The sequence below is a fragment of the Temnothorax curvispinosus genome, unplaced genomic scaffold (assembly GCF_003070985.1).
Source record: "Temnothorax curvispinosus isolate PA1 unplaced genomic scaffold, ASM307098v1 QBEX01014279.1, whole genome shotgun sequence".
Classification (NCBI taxonomy): Eukaryota; Metazoa; Arthropoda; class Insecta; order Hymenoptera; family Formicidae; genus Temnothorax; species Temnothorax curvispinosus.
Genome location: NW_020224059.1, coordinates 453100 through 475021, shown reverse-complemented (window position 1 = coordinate 475021; position 21922 = coordinate 453100). Strand labels below are relative to the sequence as shown.

At 34.1% G+C, this 21922-nt stretch overlaps 1 protein-coding gene across 9 annotated transcripts in view; it reads left to right on the top strand.

Annotated features, from left to right (window-relative positions):
- The window catches only part of LOC112464527 (dystrophin-like), a 455372-nt gene that overhangs the window by 113752 nt on the left and 319698 nt on the right, over positions 1-21922 (top strand). For all 9 annotated transcript variants that reach the window (XM_025031567.1, XM_025031559.1, XM_025031568.1 and 6 more), the window contains one exon: positions 14620-14725. In XM_025031567.1, the coding sequence (XP_024887335.1) occupies positions 14620-14725 (106 nt within the window). The remainder of the gene's footprint in view (positions 1-14619; positions 14726-21922) is intronic.

The window sequence follows — 21922 nt, the reverse complement described above, 5'->3', positions numbered from 1 at the left end:
ACTATGTATGTACCTTCGGGCGAAATCACGATCCATCTTCACGTAGTTTCACGGTCAGGCATCGTCAGTAACATTATTGGATTCAATCGAGACGGTAAAGTCGACAAAATACTGCTGAAACTGTTTCCTTTTCTGCCAATTTTACAAACATTTTAGCTATTTGATGCGTTATGTAGCGTAGTATAACTTCTGAAATGTAATAACAAGTTTGCGACCAATATAAAGAACGTTACTGTCATTGAAAAACTGATTCTTTTATAAGGAATTCATATATAGCCCATTTGTTAAGAATAGAAAAGTATTAGAAAAAAAGAGAAGATTATTTTTTTATTTTTATAATTCCAAAGTTAGAGTACATTAATTCATGAATTCTTAGATAGAAACATAGTAATTCTCAGATTTTTTAATGATGCAATATATTTTAATTCATAAGTTTAATGTAGATAATTAAAGAATGTTTTATACTTTATTTATACACTTAAAGAAGAATTTTACGGTTTATTTATCCCTTATTTGATTTTGATAAATTTTATACTTTAATTAGACTTCAAGATAGCAAAAAGTACAATATTTAATTATACCAAGTTTTGACGAAGTTTGTTTCCGCGCCACTAGATACTATAATTATTTCCGTAATTTATATCGTCAGACCGATAACTTTTATAAGTAAGTTTATACTTTAAGCAAAATTGAACTATGATGTAATAAAGTTGCATTGAACTTCATTTTAAGAGATATGATCTTTCTAAAAATATAATAAAATATAGTAATTTTTTTTATTTTTTAGAGAAAATACCAGGGATATTACATGTTATTACAATATTTATACAAAAATATTTGTAAATGTAAACAAAAAATTAAATTTAGCATTGTAATTAAAAAAAAAACAATTTTTAATCGAGGAAGTACTTATACTTATATTATCAAAAACAGATAATATCACTTTTTAATATTTTTTATTAGAAATTGATAGTATTACTTTTGCATAAAATATTCTTGAAATTATAAAGTTTCTGATTTAAAGTACTCGTGACATACTCCGTAATATTTAATTACTGCATTTTTTGCTGTGGAAATTTTTTCAATTAGTGGAATTCCAGACTTTATAGAAGATGTTTTGAGCAGCATGGAAAGTTTATAGTGTACGATGTGACTATATATAGCAGTTACGTAAAACAGCTTGTTAAAGCGGTAAAGAAACGCTTAAAAGAAAAATCGCTTAATAGAAATATCCCGTTTATACGTACCTACTTATAATCGTGTGGGTATAAATAATTTTAATAAGTTTTCTAAGCGTATTGTATTGTCTGCTGCAACTATACATTTAACAAAGTTTTTCTTTTTTTTATATATATATTACGTTAATTTTTTAATGTGATTTAATGAACTCTCATGAGCAAAATTTTATTTTATTTGTGTTGCATTTAAATTAAATTTCATGTTGATAAATGTTAAATAAAAATAGTGTTAAACTTGTGACCACATGTCTACAACACTCACTAGCTATAAAATAAATAATTAAATAATTATAATTATTTAACAATTATGGCCAATAATTTTAGAATTATTTTAAATAATACAGTATATATTTACTAATTATATTCATTAAACTGTTACTTTAATTAATTATGTTTATGACAAAATTTTATCAAAAGTATTTGCTTTAATTTTTTATCTCGAATTGCTCGCGCGATGCTTGTTATTGCGTGATATCTTCGTGTAAAGTACTTAAATAGTTTATACACACTATATATACGTGCATTTTATATATACATGTAATATATACTTTTCTAATTCTAGAATAACAATCATGAGGTTTTTTTCTGGCTATTTTAAGCTTCTCTTTTTTCAACCGATTTTCACCTTTTTCATAGTCTCATCACGATGCGATTCGGTCCTTTATAGCTTAGAAAGGAAAAAAGGTTTGCTGTTGCTTTTATGCCATTCGTGCAGTCAGTCGTCGTGTACTTCAGTTAATGGCAAATGCGTTTGTGACGTACACCGTACGTCTTCATATACGTCGGGGTTACTTCCATGTTACACACGTATTTCGGACCACCTCGTCATATATCTTTGCCAAAAAAGCAATATGTAAAACAATAATTTCCATGGTTTAATACTTGCTATTTTGTTTTTACTTGCTGTAATACGAATGTCAGCTGTTCAATATATATATGAAGAGAAGATTATTTTATTTAAAATAATCTTAAGAGAAAATTTTATTTGAAACCTATACGTTACATGTTTGAACCTCTTGATATTAATGTTTAATTATATAAAATAGAATGCATATATACCTACGTGTAGAATTATTTCGCGAGGAAGTCATGAAAATAATTAATTAAAATAATAATCTAATGACTGATGAGAGAGTAATTGATGAGTATATAATATATAAAAGTATTGTAATGTAGACGTATGTATATTTATGTTGTTTGCTGTATAAAAATAATTAGAAATTTGGGAACATGCCAACACTTATCATGGTGGTACTATTTTATTAATAATATTATTAGCATATTTGAAATTTTATCAAGTATTGATTGAAGTTTTTCCGCTCTTTTTGTGTGTGTATATTATTTTTTTTAATTTTTTTTTTTTTTAATCACCTTTTGCATCTTTCATTGGTATGTCCGCAGGCGATGAAAAATGCAATCATGAAATTCGACGACGACACAGTGTAGCGTGGGGAAATATGTAGTACCTAGTTGATAAACATATCTGTGCAAGTTGCCGAGCTTTTCTCGTGAAATTTTCAATATTATTTGGGCAAACATGCGACTTGCATGAGAGCGCTTGACCATCGTTCGAATTCACACGACATTTTGTGGATGAATATCTTTCCAATTTTATTTTAGCTAAATTTAAATTTAATTTCTTGCAAGTGCTGCGATGATATTTACAAGAATATCTCAAAAATGATCTTTAGGGTCCTTAAAAGCGTAATGCAACGCTAAAAATTTAACTAGAGATTTGATTAATTAAATGCAACAAAATCAAATAAATTTTTATTTTGTGCTATGTTTAAATTTGTACAATATTTTCAATATTTCGACACAAAGAGAAAGGGAGAGAGAGAGAAAGAAAGAGAGGGAAGAGAGGGGGAGAGGAAAGTAATACCGCCAAATTTTTACAGCCCAAAATATGTGTGTGCTAATAGCTAATAGTAACAGAGTAATTATCATGACAATATACGACGATGTACAACTAAATTTGTTACATATAATATTAGAGCTTAAATATTACCTAGTAATGTGTTTTTAATCTCCAAGATAGTCAAGAGGTCTTTTTGCGCCTCTGCTGTTAAAAGTTAAAACGGTGGGGTATTTTGCGTGTGCGCAATACGCATCTTCCTTGTCGATCCCTGTTCCATCGGATTAGGTGTAATGGCAGCGACGGGTTGGAACACACGTTCTGTATTAAAGGTTTAATCCCAAAATTACGCGATTTCTATATCTAAGTATTTGAATTTTAGTTTAAAAACGTTGCGATTGTCATAATTTGCATTTTATGTAAGATGTAAGAACTGAATAAAAATTAGACAATTAATATATCAAACTGATATATTTAGCTTGTATATATATTTTATATTAATTTCATTTTTAGATATACAAGATCGGTATTTTTCAACGAATTAAATTATTTGAATTGTTGTACGCGAATTTAGAACAGAACATTTGCTTATCTATCTTTTTAGCATTTCTTTTTATTATTATAATCGATGGAAAATATTTTAACTTTAATATTTTTTACACAAAACGAAAATTTTTGTATTACACATTACATATTGAATAACAACAAGAGAATTGGTATGGGTTCTATATAATCGGGACAGGTCAATCCGCGTTTGCTTTAAATTTCGTACGGCTCGCAGCATTCGCTCAGCGGCACCCTCCACCACACGAATTTTGCACCCTATGGGCTCCGTATCCCATAGGATAGAGGATAGATATATACCGTTCCCTAGCTACCAAGGGTACCCATGAAGCAGCGTCAGATGCTGAATTCAGTTCGATTACGCGCTTTCATTGAGGTACACGCGTTCGGAAATCAAGCAGTGACGTCGTGATTGTTTATTAATCATTACCGACATGATCATCGACTGATTGCAATGTACACGCATTTTTCGCTGTAAGCTGCCGGTTGCACTTTTTATATTCGAGCGCGGAAAACGATTTTCAGTGTCAACGCCAGCTCTCGACGCACGATGTGTTTGCGCACATGGCTATTTAGCCGGTGTACAGAGGATGATAAATATTTGCCTTGTTAACGAATGGAAAGCTGATTATTCGAAAATCTCAAATTCCGTATTTGTAGATTCTCGCGAGATATCGTTGATGCTCTTCACTGGAATTATGCATTATGGTCGCTTCTGCCAAATTTGTCTGGTGAATTGAACGATTATTTTCTGTGACCGACTATTGATTCACAACTGCCTAGTAAAATTAGACGAGTGAACTTTTTTTGACGGATTAGAAATACATATTTTTGAACGTTTAAATGCCAGAAATTGGCTTGAAGTCTTTGAAAATTGTATTTATTTTTATCGTTTTAAATACACTTGTAGTATTGGATTTATTTATGAATTTTATCACGTTTGCTCTCACACGCAACTTGCGGTTTGGGATGTAAATCTCATGAATAATCATTTATGCAACGTTTTAAAATCTAACCCTTTGCTGTTTCGCTCACAGGGCCCTATTGTGTTTAATTGAATGCGCTTGTTGTCGATATTAAAGACCTGTTATCGCGCGTGGAATCGATAATGCAATTTTGACGGAAGGGTCCCAATGAAAATTAGGGATGCAGCCGGTGAAATACTGAACGAAACGAAAATCGATACAGCATATCCAGCTTCCTCTCTGTCCCTGTCTCACGGCTCCGGCTCCTTCCTCTCTCCTTGTCGCGGCGAAAATCCGGCATCACTGGAATATCGAATTGTAAAACGAGGAACTGTACTGGTTTGAACTTGTCCACCCGAACCGTGCGGTTGAGCTAAACTAAAGTGTTTTACTGAAATAGCGTGCGAGAAATGTTTTAGGAAAACTGTTTTAAAACTTTTAACAATGTTTGATTCGGTAAATGGATTTATATATAGTTAAATGATTAAATTATAAATTACTTTTTAAATGCTATATTTGTTTCTGTATAAAAAATTTAAGAAGAGAGTACAAAAAATTGTGCTACTTATTGTTTTTTTAATGACAACATTTTATTATTATTTAACGCGTTAAAAGCTGTTTATTACATACCAATACGGAAAAAAGAGAATTGTCAAATTAAGACTTATACACTTGTATATACGCAATAATCTGTAATCTTCTTAAAAATTTCAAACAAAAATCGTTTGGCTTCTTCGACACAAATGGCAATTTTATTGAAATACCCACACGACGCGACGTTTTGATCGTGAATTTTGGTCCTTTTTAAGTGTATAAAAATAATTACTACTTATAAGAAAAAGTAGTGAAGAATCGTGTGATTGATAATAACATTTTTTCTCTTTCAACACATGTTTTGTGCGTTACGTAACAGTAGGTTTAATAAGGTAGATAAAATATTAACATAGTCAAGAGTTGTAAAATGATTGAAGTTTGTGTTGGGAAGCACGTCTGCACCACATGACAACGGACATATAATAAACGAAACTAGTGAACATACGACATATGACAGATAAAGACTGACTACATTATAGCCGTTATTATTTTTTCATACATCGTGGTCACGTTCTCCATGTCTTTCTGTAGGTTAATCGAGTCATTATGTTTTTTAATGAAAAACATTTCAGCGATTTCTTTCTTTTTGGTGTTTTTCTTTATGTAAGATCTTCGGTTTATACCAATTAAAAATAATAAAATTTGTGGTCGAAACGTTGTGTGAGTACTTATTTCAATAAAATTGCCAGTGGTGTCGAAGAAACCAAACAATTTTTATAACTTATTCACTGGTGAAGTAAAGCTTCTATTTCTGTTTTAAGAATTTTTTTTATTTTAACTTTCTTTTCTTGAACTGTATAAATGACTTCATTCAAGCAAGTTTTCTTCATTTAACGCAATGTAATCTCATTTCAAGGTAGCTACGTTGAAACTAAAGATATTTTCAAATCACGAATATTCTTTTTTTCTGTGAAACGTCAGGAAAGTCTTAAATGTTTTAAAAGAGGACTGTTGACCATCGTGAAAAATACTATTAGTATTATAATCTAAAAAAATAAAATCCTATTTAAATACAGCGTTTTTGCATTAAAATATTCGCTATAGCAATGGATGTAATTTATAATGTTATTATAATATTATGTACTTGATATTTGATGTAAATTCTATAATTGTATTTCTTGCGATTCGAAATTCTTCTATCAATCAGATGTCATGCAGGATAAATATGTAGGTATATCATGATGTCAAATATACCGAAAAAGTTTCAGCAACTGGTTTTGAAAGAACGATCTCGAAAGAACTATATTATACCGGTGAAAATTGTATATTTACCATGCGTCGCGTGTAAACGAATCAAATGTTTATCCTCTGATACATGCTGATACAAATAGCTTTTACTGTCCAATAACATCGGTTAAATCAATTTTTAATACTTTTTTCTCTCGGTAATGCCTAATTTCGCAGGATATCTCACAAAACTTACATTCAGGGTTTATTTACATTACAACAAAAACGTTTTCATTATATAATGAAATTGAATCTTTTATGCGTTTTAACGCTGTCTCAAACGTTTCGAAGTTTTGACATTGTGGGTGGCCGCTGTATTCGCATTACGTGTCACATAAATGATTTGGGCCATGCAGGCCGATGCGAGCCGACAGTCTGACAGGTGACGGTTTGGCATTTTGTCCCTTCTGATATCTCTTTGTTTAGCTAGAAGGAATATATTTTCCGCTTAAGAAGATATATCGTTATTATTTTAAAGCTCCATCCCCAGTTTTGTTCATTATGCAAAAAAGTGCCGAAAAATACGTTATTGTTGTTATTAAGTAACAGCATTATTAAGTACGAGAAAGATGTGTATACTATGAACTCTAAAATTAGATCCACATATTTTATGCACACGACATCCTATATAAAGGAAGAGGCTTCTTTTAAAGGATTTAATTGTGTAAGCGCGTGCGCATCAGTGCTTTTAACGTTATTAAAAACTGATGCTTCGTATCGATCGATAAACCTCATAGGAGCTGCACGCAAGATGACGGACGTGTAGTTTTTTGTTTTATTTTTTGCGATGCGTGATACGTAGATGATTACAGCAACGATATTGATGGATTACGCGGAAAGTTTATTTTACGGTACGGAAATTAGAAAATACCTGAAATATATTCCTAGCCAGGAAAATACTGATACGGGTTTGTATAATGTAAATGAAACAATGCGTCCCAGTTACTGCAAAAAATATCATTATTATTTAGATTGTCCTTAAAAACGCATTTGATTGTTATGAAATCTGGCAGATAAAAGCGATATTTTTAACGTCGACGGGTCGCGATGGGAATTTTACAATTTAAAAAACGTTTGTATTTAATCGTTATTGTTGCCGTTTAGCTCAACGTACCACCGTTCAGCAAAACTACAGGGAAATAAAACGTTCGATCGCTTGGTCGACAGAGCCCCAGAGCAGCCAAAAAATTTTATGTTGCGTAAATAATAGGCGTTTCATTAATCTGGACTACGTGCGAGCTTTTTGCGCGAGAGCTGCTCCGGTTTAACGGGCGACGACGGAGCTAAAATACGCGAGCGGGTTTCTCGAGAGAGCTATAGGGATCGACAGAACTATCTCACTGATGGTGCTTTGTTCGATCCGGCTAGACACACGAGCATAAAGTGACCGTGTCCGGCAAAAGACGAAAAAAAGGAAGCTATCAAAAGCTTCGTTGCGCGACGCAAAGTGTGAGAGAACCTGTGCGATGGATCGAAAGGAGTCTCAGCCTGGTACGTCAGCCACGTCGTCTATGTACACCGGCACCCTGCAGCTTCGCTTTAACGTAAGTGAGTAAAAAGGAGCAAAGCAGGTAGCTCTTTGAGACTAGCGAGAAGCTCTACGCAGGTAACATTCGTGGGGAACATACTTTCAATACTTGAAATTGACCACATTTCGACTGCACTCGATGCGGAGTTTTCGTTCGCTTGAGATACTTCTTTTTAGATACTTATATCTCTCACGTCAGCGTCTCTCTGTAAGCAAAAGTAAATGTGTGTCGCATGGCACTTTAATCTTTTGTATACATACTTTGAGATACCGACCATATTTACATTTTAATTATAAAAACTGGTGGCGATTAGTTATATTATAATAAGGTATCTTTATTTTCTCGCTTTATCATTTATCGCTTAAACGTTAAATGTTTGTTTATTTTAGTGTAATATTTAATAATTCAGATTATTTACTAGTTATTATTATTTATGGTTTATGTAGCTTTTAATTTACGTATAAAATTGTTGTACTGTGCACTGTGTACAGATTTTTTTTTGTTTAAAATTGCATCCGCATAGCTGTTAGTCTGTATATTGTGTCAATTTCGGTTGGCAACTATATCCGGATTGTTACCCTCAGTAAAGAAACGACGCGCAAAAGATATCGTTATCCGTCGAATAACACAGCTGAGGGAAGAAGATACGTCGCCTTTGCCGTCGATACATTCTTTCAAGAAATATTCGAAGGGTTCGTGTCGTTCAATAATTTTATATTCCTCTGCTTTGTTCACGACGACGCCGTAATGGTATCGTTTGAGGCACACGCTTGAATTTTCTTTATCACCACACGGAGACGCTTGCGCTTTGAGCGAGAGAACAATTTGCGGATCTTCGCGGAAATATTTTATACTAAAACCGTCGACGACGAGGTAACGTCACGGATAAACATGCGGAGGAAATGAAGGTGCAGTGAAATTTTTCGTTGGTCGCTCGTAAGTCAGCTCGGTGAGATATCTTCTGTTGTGCAATCATTTCTCTTTTCCCGGCTTTTCCATCTTCTGTTTCCGTTAGCGTACTTTTATTTTCTTTAGAAAAGTAACGGTTTCTGCCATGCGCCATCCGATATCTTGCCCTTTCTTGTTCACATTATATAACGCTACCCGACTTTTTTGCGTTTACTCGTGTTTTTTGCAGTCGCGATTTTTCAGTCTCCCGAAGCATACAGATCTTGCTTTTAGGGTCTTCGATAATTACGCTGAAAACAATGGAAAAATATGATTGAAGATTATATCACGATTGCATCGCGTTGAAAAAGAGATACATATTTAATTCGGTGAAAAGAAATTGAGAAATTTGAGTAACGTTGACGTATTTTCTGTACCTTTGTGGACGCTGCAACAAATAACGTATGAATTGATCGAGTAAATTCCGCATCTTACTGTGGTCGCTGTGGTTGCACTCTGGATAATGAACGACATTACCGAGTAAGATGCATCGCGTCGCTTATGAGGGAATATTTCATAGTTGGAGAAGTTATCCTACCAACTACCGCCGACGACTCTAACTAGCCATATATCCTCAAGTCGAAAACTGAGATGCATTTCTCGTAAATTAAATGGTTATTTTTTTATGATGTTTTACCATTTTTACAATATTTTTAATCGATCAGCATATAAATAAACATCATGCACGTTTGATTGTTTCGTGAAAATTTGCGTGCGTGAAAAGAGAGACTGTATTTTCCATTATTGAGAGTCTTGTAAAGTTTATTTGTGGCGTGATACAATGTCTATGTTATGTTTTACGTAAATTTTATTGCGGACTTGTTGCCGCCGACAGCCGCATAATTCACTCGCAATACGAGTAATGAACATAATTTTGTCGGAATTTTTAGTCGTTGTGATAGCGATTTGGAGACATTTACGGACATTATTGGAACGTTTGGGGACGCAAAGTTTTACATCGAATTTTCTATTTACTCCCGGTAAATTGCTTTCCGCGAGAACGTTTCGACAGATTGCGCTAAATGAGACGTCAAAAGTTTTGTTCGTGTCCAATTTTCTTAGACGAGCCGTTTACTCGTGGTTTGATCGTGGTGAACGGGGCTCACTCCTTTGAGAAATACGCCCCTCTTATCTTTGTATACGAGAAGCGTATATTTATGCGAGGTATTTCACAGGCCATTATTCTTCTAAGCTCCAAGGTTTAATAATAGCCACTAATTTTTTAGGATATTTTGTAATTTGTAATATGCAAAAGCAAAAATGGCATACCTATACCATCATGATATAATGAAGACAACAAGGAAAAAGATTATAATGCCAAAGAAGATTATAAAGCAAAAATGAAAAATAAATGTGCTGATATCTCCTCCATATCTAAAAAAGAGATGTAAAGTCGATGCTCGAATCTATCGAAGTTTATTGTTGCCGCTTTTCCGCGATGCCGATTGGTTCTCTCGCTGCTCTTACTTCATTTGCAGCTGCTGTCATCGTATATTTTGACAGTTGTGTGTATGAAGGAGTTAATAGTGTAATAGTAATAGCATAATGTTAAAGCTAAATAGCGCGCGGGAGGCGCGCGTCTATGGTGTCTAGTGTTATAAGAAATAGATTGGTATCTTATTTCCGCCGTTTGTAACATAAAATAGTATATAACATATAATAGCATTATGATAGTAATGTTATTAAAAAATTAAAATGTGGAATATGTTAACAAATTTGGTATAATATTATAATATTTATGCATTAACATGTCCATATACATTTATTAATTTATATGCCATTTCTTCTTTCTCCTTTTTCGATATTAATTTAATTGTTATTCTACTTATTATTTTTATTTCATCTTGCATTTTTTGTATTTTTTTAGAATGTTATTTTTTTTACTACGTAACTTTTGCGTTTGCTTTTTACTCATTGACGAATTCTAACGTGCTCGAGCAAGTTATCTGCGTACGTATTATTAAAGCTCCATTATGCTTTGAGAAATATGTAGTTCTCTGTATTTAAAATGTTTCTAGTACATTAAATTAATGTACTTGTATTTCATGTTTTGTAATTACGCAAGACTCATTCACGTACGTGCTTTATTTCGTGAATTGTATTTGTCGAGTTAAACTCGCATTTCATATTGTTCACGAGCTTTCTGACAGGTTATATCGAAGTCATTCCGCGAAGATTAAAACTTAATTGCCGGTATATGAAGTTTAACATGCCCGATGGGAGATGAAGGAAAGTGTCGTTAAAGGGAAATTAGCAGAGTTGTCTAATGTCGCTTAATTCGATGGTAGTTAATATATAGCAATAAATTCATTGCGAATTTGGCAGAATGTCGAGGACAAATTATTTTAGTAGACTTTGTAGAGATATCATAAAAGCACACAAATATAATGAGTTTTCTTACGATATATTTCAAGAATTATATTTTCCATTATTTTTAAAAGTAAATTTAAGATTTTTGTATAAAAAATTAATTATTGAAAGTGGATAAGAAAAAATTAAATAATAACATAAAATAATATTTGTTTGATTATTATTTAAATATTTTATTCTTGAATGATATTATTACTAGATGATTAAATCTTCAATTTAAAGATGTGCATGTATCCATCAGCGATCTTACGGTGATGTCTTGCTCTTATGGTGAAACAAATACAGTATAAATTATAATTTATCCGTATCAGAAACAATAATGCTTGTCTACCACATGCAGCTTTCATGTCGGTCCTCTATCAGAATTGCCACGAATTTGTACGTTAATATATGCAGATGAGGATCAACAGCTTACACTATTAAGAAGCAATAACACAGCTTAGTACGTTATTCAGTACTTCGCATGCTGAGACGTACCGTTATATCATGGTACGTTACGATTTAATATAATCAACTTGCTAAATTTAATTTTACCGCAAGATTTTGAGATTGATGCGAGCCTACGAATGATTTCTTGCGTTTGGAGAAAGCGCGAAAAGTTTTAGGGCTTATACTTCTGGCTTTATTCTTTCCAAGGCAAACGATAACGTTCACAATGGTCGGGATACCGGATATCCGATGAAATTCTCGTGGCTTCTGTTTCATCGAATTCAATCCTACGGGATTTCCATTGGTTACTACTGGGGAATGGAAATGTGTCAGGCCATTGGCTCCTGCTATTTGAATGGATTCGAGTGGAGTGCTCGGTTAACGTGCCCTATCTATGTCCTACGGTCACCCTTCGATCTGACTGGCATTCTCTTTCATTCTTTGACTATAGGAATGATATATAAATGCGAAGAAAAATTATATAAATGATTGAGCGAAGAATATAAGAGGAAGCCAAACAGAAAGCTCCATTTACAAGTTATCGCGTAAGATATGAGTTTTCTTGTTCATAGATTTATTTGATCTGTTGCCGTATTTGTACGTAACATACAACTGCTTCAACAAACCTTATTATTCTAAACTTTTAAGTTTTTCAATGTTTTACGAAGGTATACAGAGAAACTGTATGCATACCCTATCTCCTATTAACGTGACTGGAACTTTTTGGAAAGCGAGTGTATATTCAGCTTTTCGAGCGGTTGGTGACACGGAAGTAACGCACGATCGATTATGTCAGAGGGATGTAAATAACTCTACTTTACATAGGAAGCGGAAGTAAAAGTACCGCGCTAAGTGGATTAACGATTCTCTTTACTATGTTATCGAATATTAATTCGGCATTTGAATATAGATGACGTTACGTCCGTTATAGTCCGTGATGATTATCATTATTACAACATTTTGTATTTTCTGTCAATTGCATTTGCCAAAATAAGAAAGGATCTAACCGTCTCTTAAAATAAAATAATATTAGAAAAATAACAATCCGTAATATTCTCTCATCTGTTAAAAGATGGTATTTATTTGCACGTTGGAAAAGATTTATATTTAATACCAAAGTTAGACGTATGATTATAATGTTAACGGACAAAGTGAATTAGTCAGATTAACAAGGTAATCTCGCAGTTTTCCGGGAACCAACTAATTTGTACATTTACACACACACACACACACAGAGTGCGGTTATATTATATATTATATATGCGCGCGACAGATCCGAGAAGATCTCTAGGCTTTAGTAAAATTAAATAAATCTACCAGGAATGAGATAAAACCTTCAGGAATTCTTAGCCTATACTCGGTACATTAATTGTCGATTAAAGATGCGTTTCTTAATGTTATGAATGAAAGAATTGATTATTGGATTTATACATAGGTACATATAAGTAGAAGTATGTATTAATATTCTACGAAATTCTTTGTTCGTCGAGACTTAGTTTTTTTAGGGGGCGATTTTAGAAAGGAAACGTAACAATGATCGGATTTAGTGAACGTTTCATGCTTGGCGAATATCGCGAAAATTAATTCTATCGGCAATCAAGTGCGAGAATCGGATTAAGACTTGAAGCACTTGTGCGGGAAGACAGTCATTCGGTACCCTTTTATCCAGAGTAACGCGGATTAGTGAGACTTAACAATTATCGTAATCTTCTTACGAAACCGACAGAGTCCGTAAACATTTTCTCGTCTTGATATTATCGTGTTTTATTAGATATAGAGAAATTCTGAAGATTTTTAATTAAAAGATTTAATAAAACTTTTGATAAGTAATTTGTTTAAACACATTGATTAATTTTGAATACTTTATGTACATTGCAGGATTCTAGTTTTATATGTTTTATGCTCCATTATAAGATTAATAATTTTGCACAGTTTTGCTACAATGTACTTTCAAGTATCTCCTCAATGACTAACGTCTAATTTTAAGACGAGATTACGTGTTAATTAGCCTTGCAGGTTAATGATCTATATATCCTAAAAGGTCGTGTAGTGGTTGCTACAACGAACCGCTCAGAGAATAGAGTTCGGTACGTCGAAAGCCTACAAGCGATCGATAGGTTCGTGCGGCAAAAGGTAGCTACAGTAGCACGGCAAAAACAGGTGATCGACCTGAATGTTTCGTGGAATATATTACGTGAAGATATTACCTCTCTTTAAGAGCTTACTCTTTCGATTTCCGTTACTCCGGTGCTCTTCGCAACAGAAAGAGCTGCAGATGATACTTGATAGAATTTTTTATATATTGGTATTTTATAGGAATATAGAATTGTCGTAAAAAATTAAGATTTTCCTTGAAGAATTTATAAGAATTTATAAACGTTTTCTGTTGCATTAAAGTTTTAGTCTTTCGTTAGCTAATATTTTCTCAGGTAAACGTTTCCAAAAATTCTTGTGTCGCGTTTATCGTGTAAAAATTGCACTGTGCGTTGGTGCATGTGCATGGATCGCGCAATATACGTAAATTGATTACGCTCTAACTTGCCTCAACGTATCGTGAACCGGGAAATTGACTCGATTTGCAGGAAATACGAAGTTTGAGTGAAAAGTATCTGAACGCCCGGTATCTCTTGCGCGTGCTTTCGACCGACACGTTGAACTTTTAGACGAAGAATGTGCGTGTGTCCGAGCGATCTGACTTCCAGCCATTAGGTTGCAATTTGCAGCAGTTTCGACGCTGCCATCGATTACGGGCTATGCGCTGCGTCACCGTTGCATGCGGCGAGCGCTCGCCTGATGCAAGTGCCACGGTTTCGCATTAGTTGCTGTATCTTACCACGGCGGTTATTAACCGAACTAGAAACCTCGTGATAACAACCATACCGTTTTGATTTATATTGCAGAACGTCTTACGGGAGCTGGAGCAAAAGAAACCGCAATTGGACGAGTTGGTTCACACGGCCGAGAACTTACGCGCCGACACGAATCGACAGCAGTTGCATGGCAAGGGTAAGTATTTTATGATTGTGTATTTCTTAGGATCGCATAACAATTGCAACGACACGTAAAGTCTACGTCGTTATGTGTCTAACGACGAACACAGCGACAATCTCATGATATAATGATTTTCTAATATATTTAACGCGTAAAAATATTTTTTAAGGGTACATTAGTATATTTTAATCTTAAAATTATTTTGTAATGTCTTATAGATTTGAGAAATTTTTATTTGCTTTAACGTATTGTTTCTTTTTAATTTGCTTTAACGTATCGTTTAATTATAAATTTTTATTTTCTTTAACCATAAAGATACATATGCTACCTTTAGACACATTCAACATTTTTATCTTCTTCGATTATAACTCACTGTATAGAATCGCGTATCATACTTTGATTATTAAAATATGAATTGGCAGCAAAACTATCGAGTTTAAATAAGCTGCTTCCTTGGAGACAAATTTACAGCGAATTTTTTAAATTTATTATTAAAAAACGTTTATTATACGAAAGAATACAACGAGGATTGTAAACATTTATGTATAGGATCTAGGTATGCGCATGTATTAGTTTGTTAAAATGGAATCTCGTAACTTTCATTCGAGAAGATTTTAAGTGAATGAATTTCAATTACTATACGAGTATTAGTTTAAAAATGTATTTAATATTATTTTTTACAATATTGTTTCTTAATTTGAGCATTATTTTCAATTTTTAAAGGATTAATTTGATTCGTCATAAATCCAATTAAACGCAGATTTTTCGAAATAAATAATGAAAGTATTTTCACGAGAAGTGTTCGATAAGTGCATTGTGATCTAATGGATTTAATGAGTTTCTGTCATCATAATTGATACTGGAGAAGCAATCCCGTCTGCGTGGCACTTTCCGCAGTCGGGCGAAGTTTAGAAGTTTAATTATCGGCTTTGATTGCTCATCCGAAGACTGCAATAAATTGCAGTATCTGCCGATCGATGTATGAATTTGGTCCGCAAATCGTTTTGAAATTAATTGTCATACACCGATTTATCATCGTGCTCCGCATACCAGCACAATTCACGACGGCATTAACACGATTTTAACTGCAAACTTTTCATAATTCGCGATGTTATTTAATTGTATATTGATCTTTTGATATTCAAAACTTTACTACTGAGTTATATATACTATGCAGATATATTTTAACATGAAATATATACGTCGAGATTTAATTGTATAACGAAGTCATTAAAATTAGATTGATAATTTACAATACTCGTACGTTTTTGAACAAAAAATTAATTAATTTAAAACTTCTGCTATTACAAATTCTTAAATTCTGCGTGAATAGATGCAATTTGAAGTCGAAGAAGAATATTATTTGAAAGGCGGCTAATTATTATTTTAAACCTCCCGAAATGTTCTCTCTCCATTGGGTATTGTTCGTTCTACATTAGCATTTCAGCGTTTGCCAGACGCATCTTATTCTACTACGGCGCATATAACTAGGTGATTTGCTTTCTGCATTTGTCTTTTATGAAGATGAAGAATTTAGGAGTATCTTTTCGCATTATTTTTTATAGTATATGCGTTGAATTATTAATTTTAAATAAGTATCTAAGTATATCAGTTTGGAATCAAATTCACAATAAACTACAAACTGTAAAATGTTATTTCTTTAATTCACAAAAAATTATTATTATTAGTTTCTAATATTATTTTAATATTATTTTAAAGTTACTTGATTATATTAAGATTTTTTTTAAGAATAGAGTAGAATAATTGAGTAAAAAAGTTTACTTACTATTATTAGTTGAGAAGAAACTAATGCTCTAAACCTGCAAGTATTAATAAATCATATCGATCTCAGTTGAGCTTTTTAGTGGACGAGGCTTATCACGCTGCTAATCGTTCGTTAGCGGCCGGTTCTACTTGCGACTTAGAGAGTAAATTTTTTCCTTTGACCATAGATTACCGTGATTAACGTGTCTACCTTTTAGACTTGAAATGGCTTAACACGCGACATTGATCCTTTCTATAGCGTAACATGTGCATTTTAATCGATTTTTAAAGTTAAGTATACGGCTTGTTTAATTTGGTTCCATAAATATGTAACTAAATATCATCTACATCTTTTTATACTGCCTGTACTTTAAATAAGATAAGCAAGTAATTAAAAATGTAGGTATAAGGTGTAACTGAATACAACAAATTATTATTAAGAATTATTTAGAAGCAAACTTGGATTTTACACATTTTGTATGTGTTCTGTTGTATTTTGTACATAACTCTTTGTGAGATGAGAGAAAACAGGAAAAAAAAACAGTCGCGAACAGTCGGTGTATCGGAGAGTTTATCGTGCTTTCGTGGACATTCACGAATATTTTTTACAACAAGCAGATTATCAAGACCGCCTATACCGTAGAGTGTATTGCCATTGCCTGCCGGACTTTAATTACGAGCACGAAACATACGGAACACGCTACCATCCGCACATTTTACCTGCATAGATTAGATTGCCAGGCTCATCCCCGGCTATATGCTGGTAGAGCTGCTTTAAGTGGCGTTAACTCACACCATCTTGGAATTGCCTGGCGAAGTTGTCGAGTCGGTATTCTCTCAGCTCCTACGGCGTTTTAGTCTTTCTAATCAGTGTAGATTTATGCAGCTCAGAATGCATATGCGATGCATCACGGTATTGTATCGCGAGTCCGTTTGAGTTCTCAAAAACTGTATTTCACGCGGCATTTATATATACTTAGCAAATTATCCAATTGAGCTCTTAATATCCATTCGCCTTTAACGGCGATGTATGCATTTTTATAAGCACAGTACGCAACACGTCTCGATATGTACTTTGTATGTATTTTAATTTGTTATATCTTACATAGCTTTAAGATAACTATTTATAAATTGCTGATCTCTCCTAAACTTGCAATAGTTCAACAGCGTAATCTCCGACGCATACGTTTGCATATTTCATTCAGTGCTTAGCTCGTAAATCTAGAATATCGTGCAGACATAATACATCTCGCCCACATAATGAGTTAACTGCTGCAGGGTCCAGAATATCGCTACCGGTTATCTATGGGTCGGTGTAGCGCGTGGCTCTTACAATTTGCCCCAAATAAGCTCAGCAATTTATCTTTGCGCTCCTGGAATCGATCTGTCTCATTGCCAGTGTATATTCGTATTCAATGATCCTCGGTGGTAAATGACACCGATACTGGCTCGCGACGTTTAGCACTGTAATCAAATATATTTTATGAAAGTCTCCGATTTTTGCGAGGTCGGGCAAATTTATTTAAAGACACGCGTTTCGAGAGCGGGGACCGTAACTTTCGCTCGAGGAGATTTTAGAGGGTGGATTTGGATAGTTATACGGTAGGTATACGAGCATTCGAGCGGATATTTTCTACGAAAGACCGACTTATCGATTTTCTTTCAATCGGTTCCATACCAGCTGTCCGCCTCCCACACACATCGCTCCATTCTCTGAAAGCTATATACCCAGGTAGATCCTACTAGCACGCATAGTTGTCACATCGATTCCTTCCCGTTGAATTCCGTATTCACTACCAGCGTTCCCATGACTTCTCTGACGAACGAGTAGAGAGAACGAAATGGAGGAAAATGTCCCGAGATAAGCTTGCTGCCTGTTTCTATCTCCGCGGCTAAGACCTGCCGCGCCGGCTTTACCGGGAGGAGATGCGTTTTGCCTCCTCGCGTTGCCTCCGCGCGCAGTCTCGCTTTATCAGTGTTGTGCGAAATTAAAATCGATCAATTAGTCCGGTATTACGACCCCGTTATTGCATTCTGTCCGCGACGTTGAGAAATTTCTTATCCTCTTGAAATTGGAACACTTCCCAACTAAAATTTACGTTATCGTATGCATTATAATCAGAATTTATTGTCGCGTTATTATCTTGTTTTATCCACTGTACTAAAATGTGATATATGTATATGTTTGCATAATGCGACTGTGCACTTAGAAAAAAAGAGTGTATGCCGTTTCTTTAACAAATATTTGACACTGTTCAGCCAGTTTACGAAGTCTTCTCTCAAAGATTTAGTGCAACAGGTTCATGCATATATTTAAATGTTTACGTAGATATCTTGTTTTCATGTAAAAATGTCGATCTGTATGCAATCATTTTTCTAAAGAGATATGTATTCTATCGTATACTTCTCTAATTCGCGCGCTATGATAACGCGCTTAATAATAATTATTTTAATATCTCGAATGTTTGACGTCTCAGAAACTAAATCGAGCGCGTTATACTTTAAAGACCCAGTTTGGATGTCGCGAGCATTGTTGTGTATAAATCGATATTACAATATTCGGGTTGTATAGATGCGTATGCATCGACCATGGCAATATGGTGGTGCGTGAGATAGTCCTAGTTGATCCGTATGTCAGGAACGTATGCGAGAGGCACTTCAAAGCGGACAATGTTCACGTGTATGCGACGCAATACCTATTATGGTTTAATGCGAGCAAGTTGAAGGGATAAACTGTGTCTGTAATGGGTCTTAGTCTTGTTGCGTGACACAGTTGCGATACGGTGCGTCCCTATGGATTATATACCCCGATATGTGCAATGATACGAAAACGATAAATACGAAAACCCAACCATTTTTCCAAAGCATTTTTTTTCAGTCACATTTTATTTTTCTTCTTTGAAGTTCTTTTCCAGAGTCCGTTTCCCGGAGATTTTTGATGGTAACTTGACGCGAAATCGCTATCCCTTGTGGCATTTACAATTTCGCATTTGCTTTTACGTTCCGTCATCACGTTTCATCCGGCTCGCGTAACACGAAATAAAACTGTTATTTCACGTACTGGAATTTCGTTTGCTACTTTTATCGTAAAAATGTACTTTCGAAAATACAACGCGCCCCATTGTATGACGGACGATTGTTAAACTAATAAATCCAGGTTCTGGGATTACACTATAAATATTCGATGTAACTGGCACGTTTGTCGTATAAATATTTCCGATGTGATTTTCGGCTGTATTCTGACAATTCATATCTTACCGTATGGTACCGATGAAATCGACTTAAATATTTATTACACGATTGATGAATCTTATCGTTTCTCATTAAAAATAATTTTTTGACGGTTAAAAACAATTTATTGAAAGTAATTTTCTGAAGAAACATTTTCAAAGTAGAATAATCTGTTGTGAGTGAGAGTACACAGAACCTGATATTTTTGGCGAATATCACTTCATAACAGAATCGATGAGGTAGCATATTCCTTCAGTAATCTACTTGTTTCGGGCCAGCGGTTATTCAATTTTAACGCGTTTGTGCAACAAAAAGGGCTTAGCAAAAGGATAAATATGTGTTTTCTCGGGTTTGCCTTTTCTTTAAAAGGAGCTTTATTAACATGATGGGCTAAACGTAGAGTAACAAAATTCAATTAGGCTCTGAATGCATTTAATTGAATTCATATTTTGCGTCCGCAGATTTAATGAATTAAGTATCTTGCACATTTGACAAATATAATACATTTATCCTTTGATTTATACAAAATATTTTAATGGACGGATGCGTGAACGGATGCGTGAACGTGTCATAAATTACAGAAAATAGCAAGTTAAAAACTCTGTTAGATATGTAAATATTTATCGAGGATTTTTACACATGTGCGCAATTTTTGTATAAAAATGACATCGCGTAAATTATATTCTGTAGAATGTGCCAGAGAACAATTTTAAACATGTGTTAAAGATAAATAAATGTTTCGTAAGATAGCCTTAACGATAATAATTTTCACGTGGAGCGGCAACATCTTTGGTTTCATGAGGAACAGCAACGTAATTTCTGTCTTGGCGCGTGTTACGTTCTCCTACACTCTACGTTCTTATCGCCACTTCAAAGAGTGGGCACGTTTGCCGTATTTCGACTAGTAGAGTGTGTTGAGAGAAAACGATTGTACCAGAAAGCGTTACTAGCGTAATATACAGGGTGTTCTACATTCCTGACATTTCCTGTTATATATATTATTTAACTAATTTAAAGAATCGACCTAAAATAATATCGAAACGCTATAATAGCTCTTCTAAATTAATTATTGAAGGCGCAGAAGTTTTCAGGAATTAAATTTTAGATTGGCAAGTATGTACTTATTATTTATTCGAAGTTAAAAGGTATTCTTTATTTTTATTACTTTGTTTGGAGTTTAATTAATTGTTAAATATCTGAAAAAAGTTCTTCTAAGTTGTTCGTTTTTGAATATTTTTCATTATCAATACATGTACTTGAAAAATATTCATGTAATAAAATAATTACTACGATGAAATAAATACAATTTTATAAGAACGTTGTTGTAAAATTTAAGGAAAATAAAATTTTACGGCAATTATTTTTTATAACATTATTTTGATTTCTACGTGAATTACTATTGCGAATAAATTCTGTCAGAAAGAGGCGCGTTTTTACACAGCTATAGGTCTTTTTCTGCATTTAAATAAAAATTGGAAAAAAATATCCGCGGGAGGTAAATCAAAATTAGTCGCATGAACATGCTCGCCTCGACAACACGTGCGCTACGTTTTACAACAACACAATGGTTTATGGTTTTAATTCGCGCATTTATATACTGCATCTATTCAAGTCATTATTAGCGACATTCCACATCTCACACTTATGATTTTTTCGGCAAAAATCTTCATGGGTTTAATGTGAATGTGATGGTTCTTTTGTAGTAGTTGCTTGATAAGGATCCGAACCAAGGGATCGAAACGTCGTAACGTTTGTGTTAACTTTATATATTAGCCAATTGAGTCGAAATAAAACTTTTTATTATTGTAAATCAAAATAACTGACCCACGAATACTTTCGGGTTAAAATTAATGGCGAATACTCCGAGACACCCTGTAAATACGTATATAAAATGGCCAACAAATGCTGGACATTTTCGTAAAGCGAGATATACATTGTACACGTCGAGTGGTCGCTCTCGCTTTCTCTCGCTTTACGTCGAGGCATGTTCTAATAAGTCCCAGAGATCCCGGACTTCGTTCTTGCGGTCCGGGCGACTGCGAGGCACTCGTGGTTATCTTTTTCCGTCGCGCTTCGTATCTTCTCTGCAATGGCGCCTTCCAGAAAATCCCGCGACCGACTTTCCCGCGGTAAGACCACAAGGACAAAAGTTTGCCGCTTGTACGCCGCACGCCCGTCGCGCCGCGTCGTGTTGCGTCGCTAGCCGTTGTCGTCGTC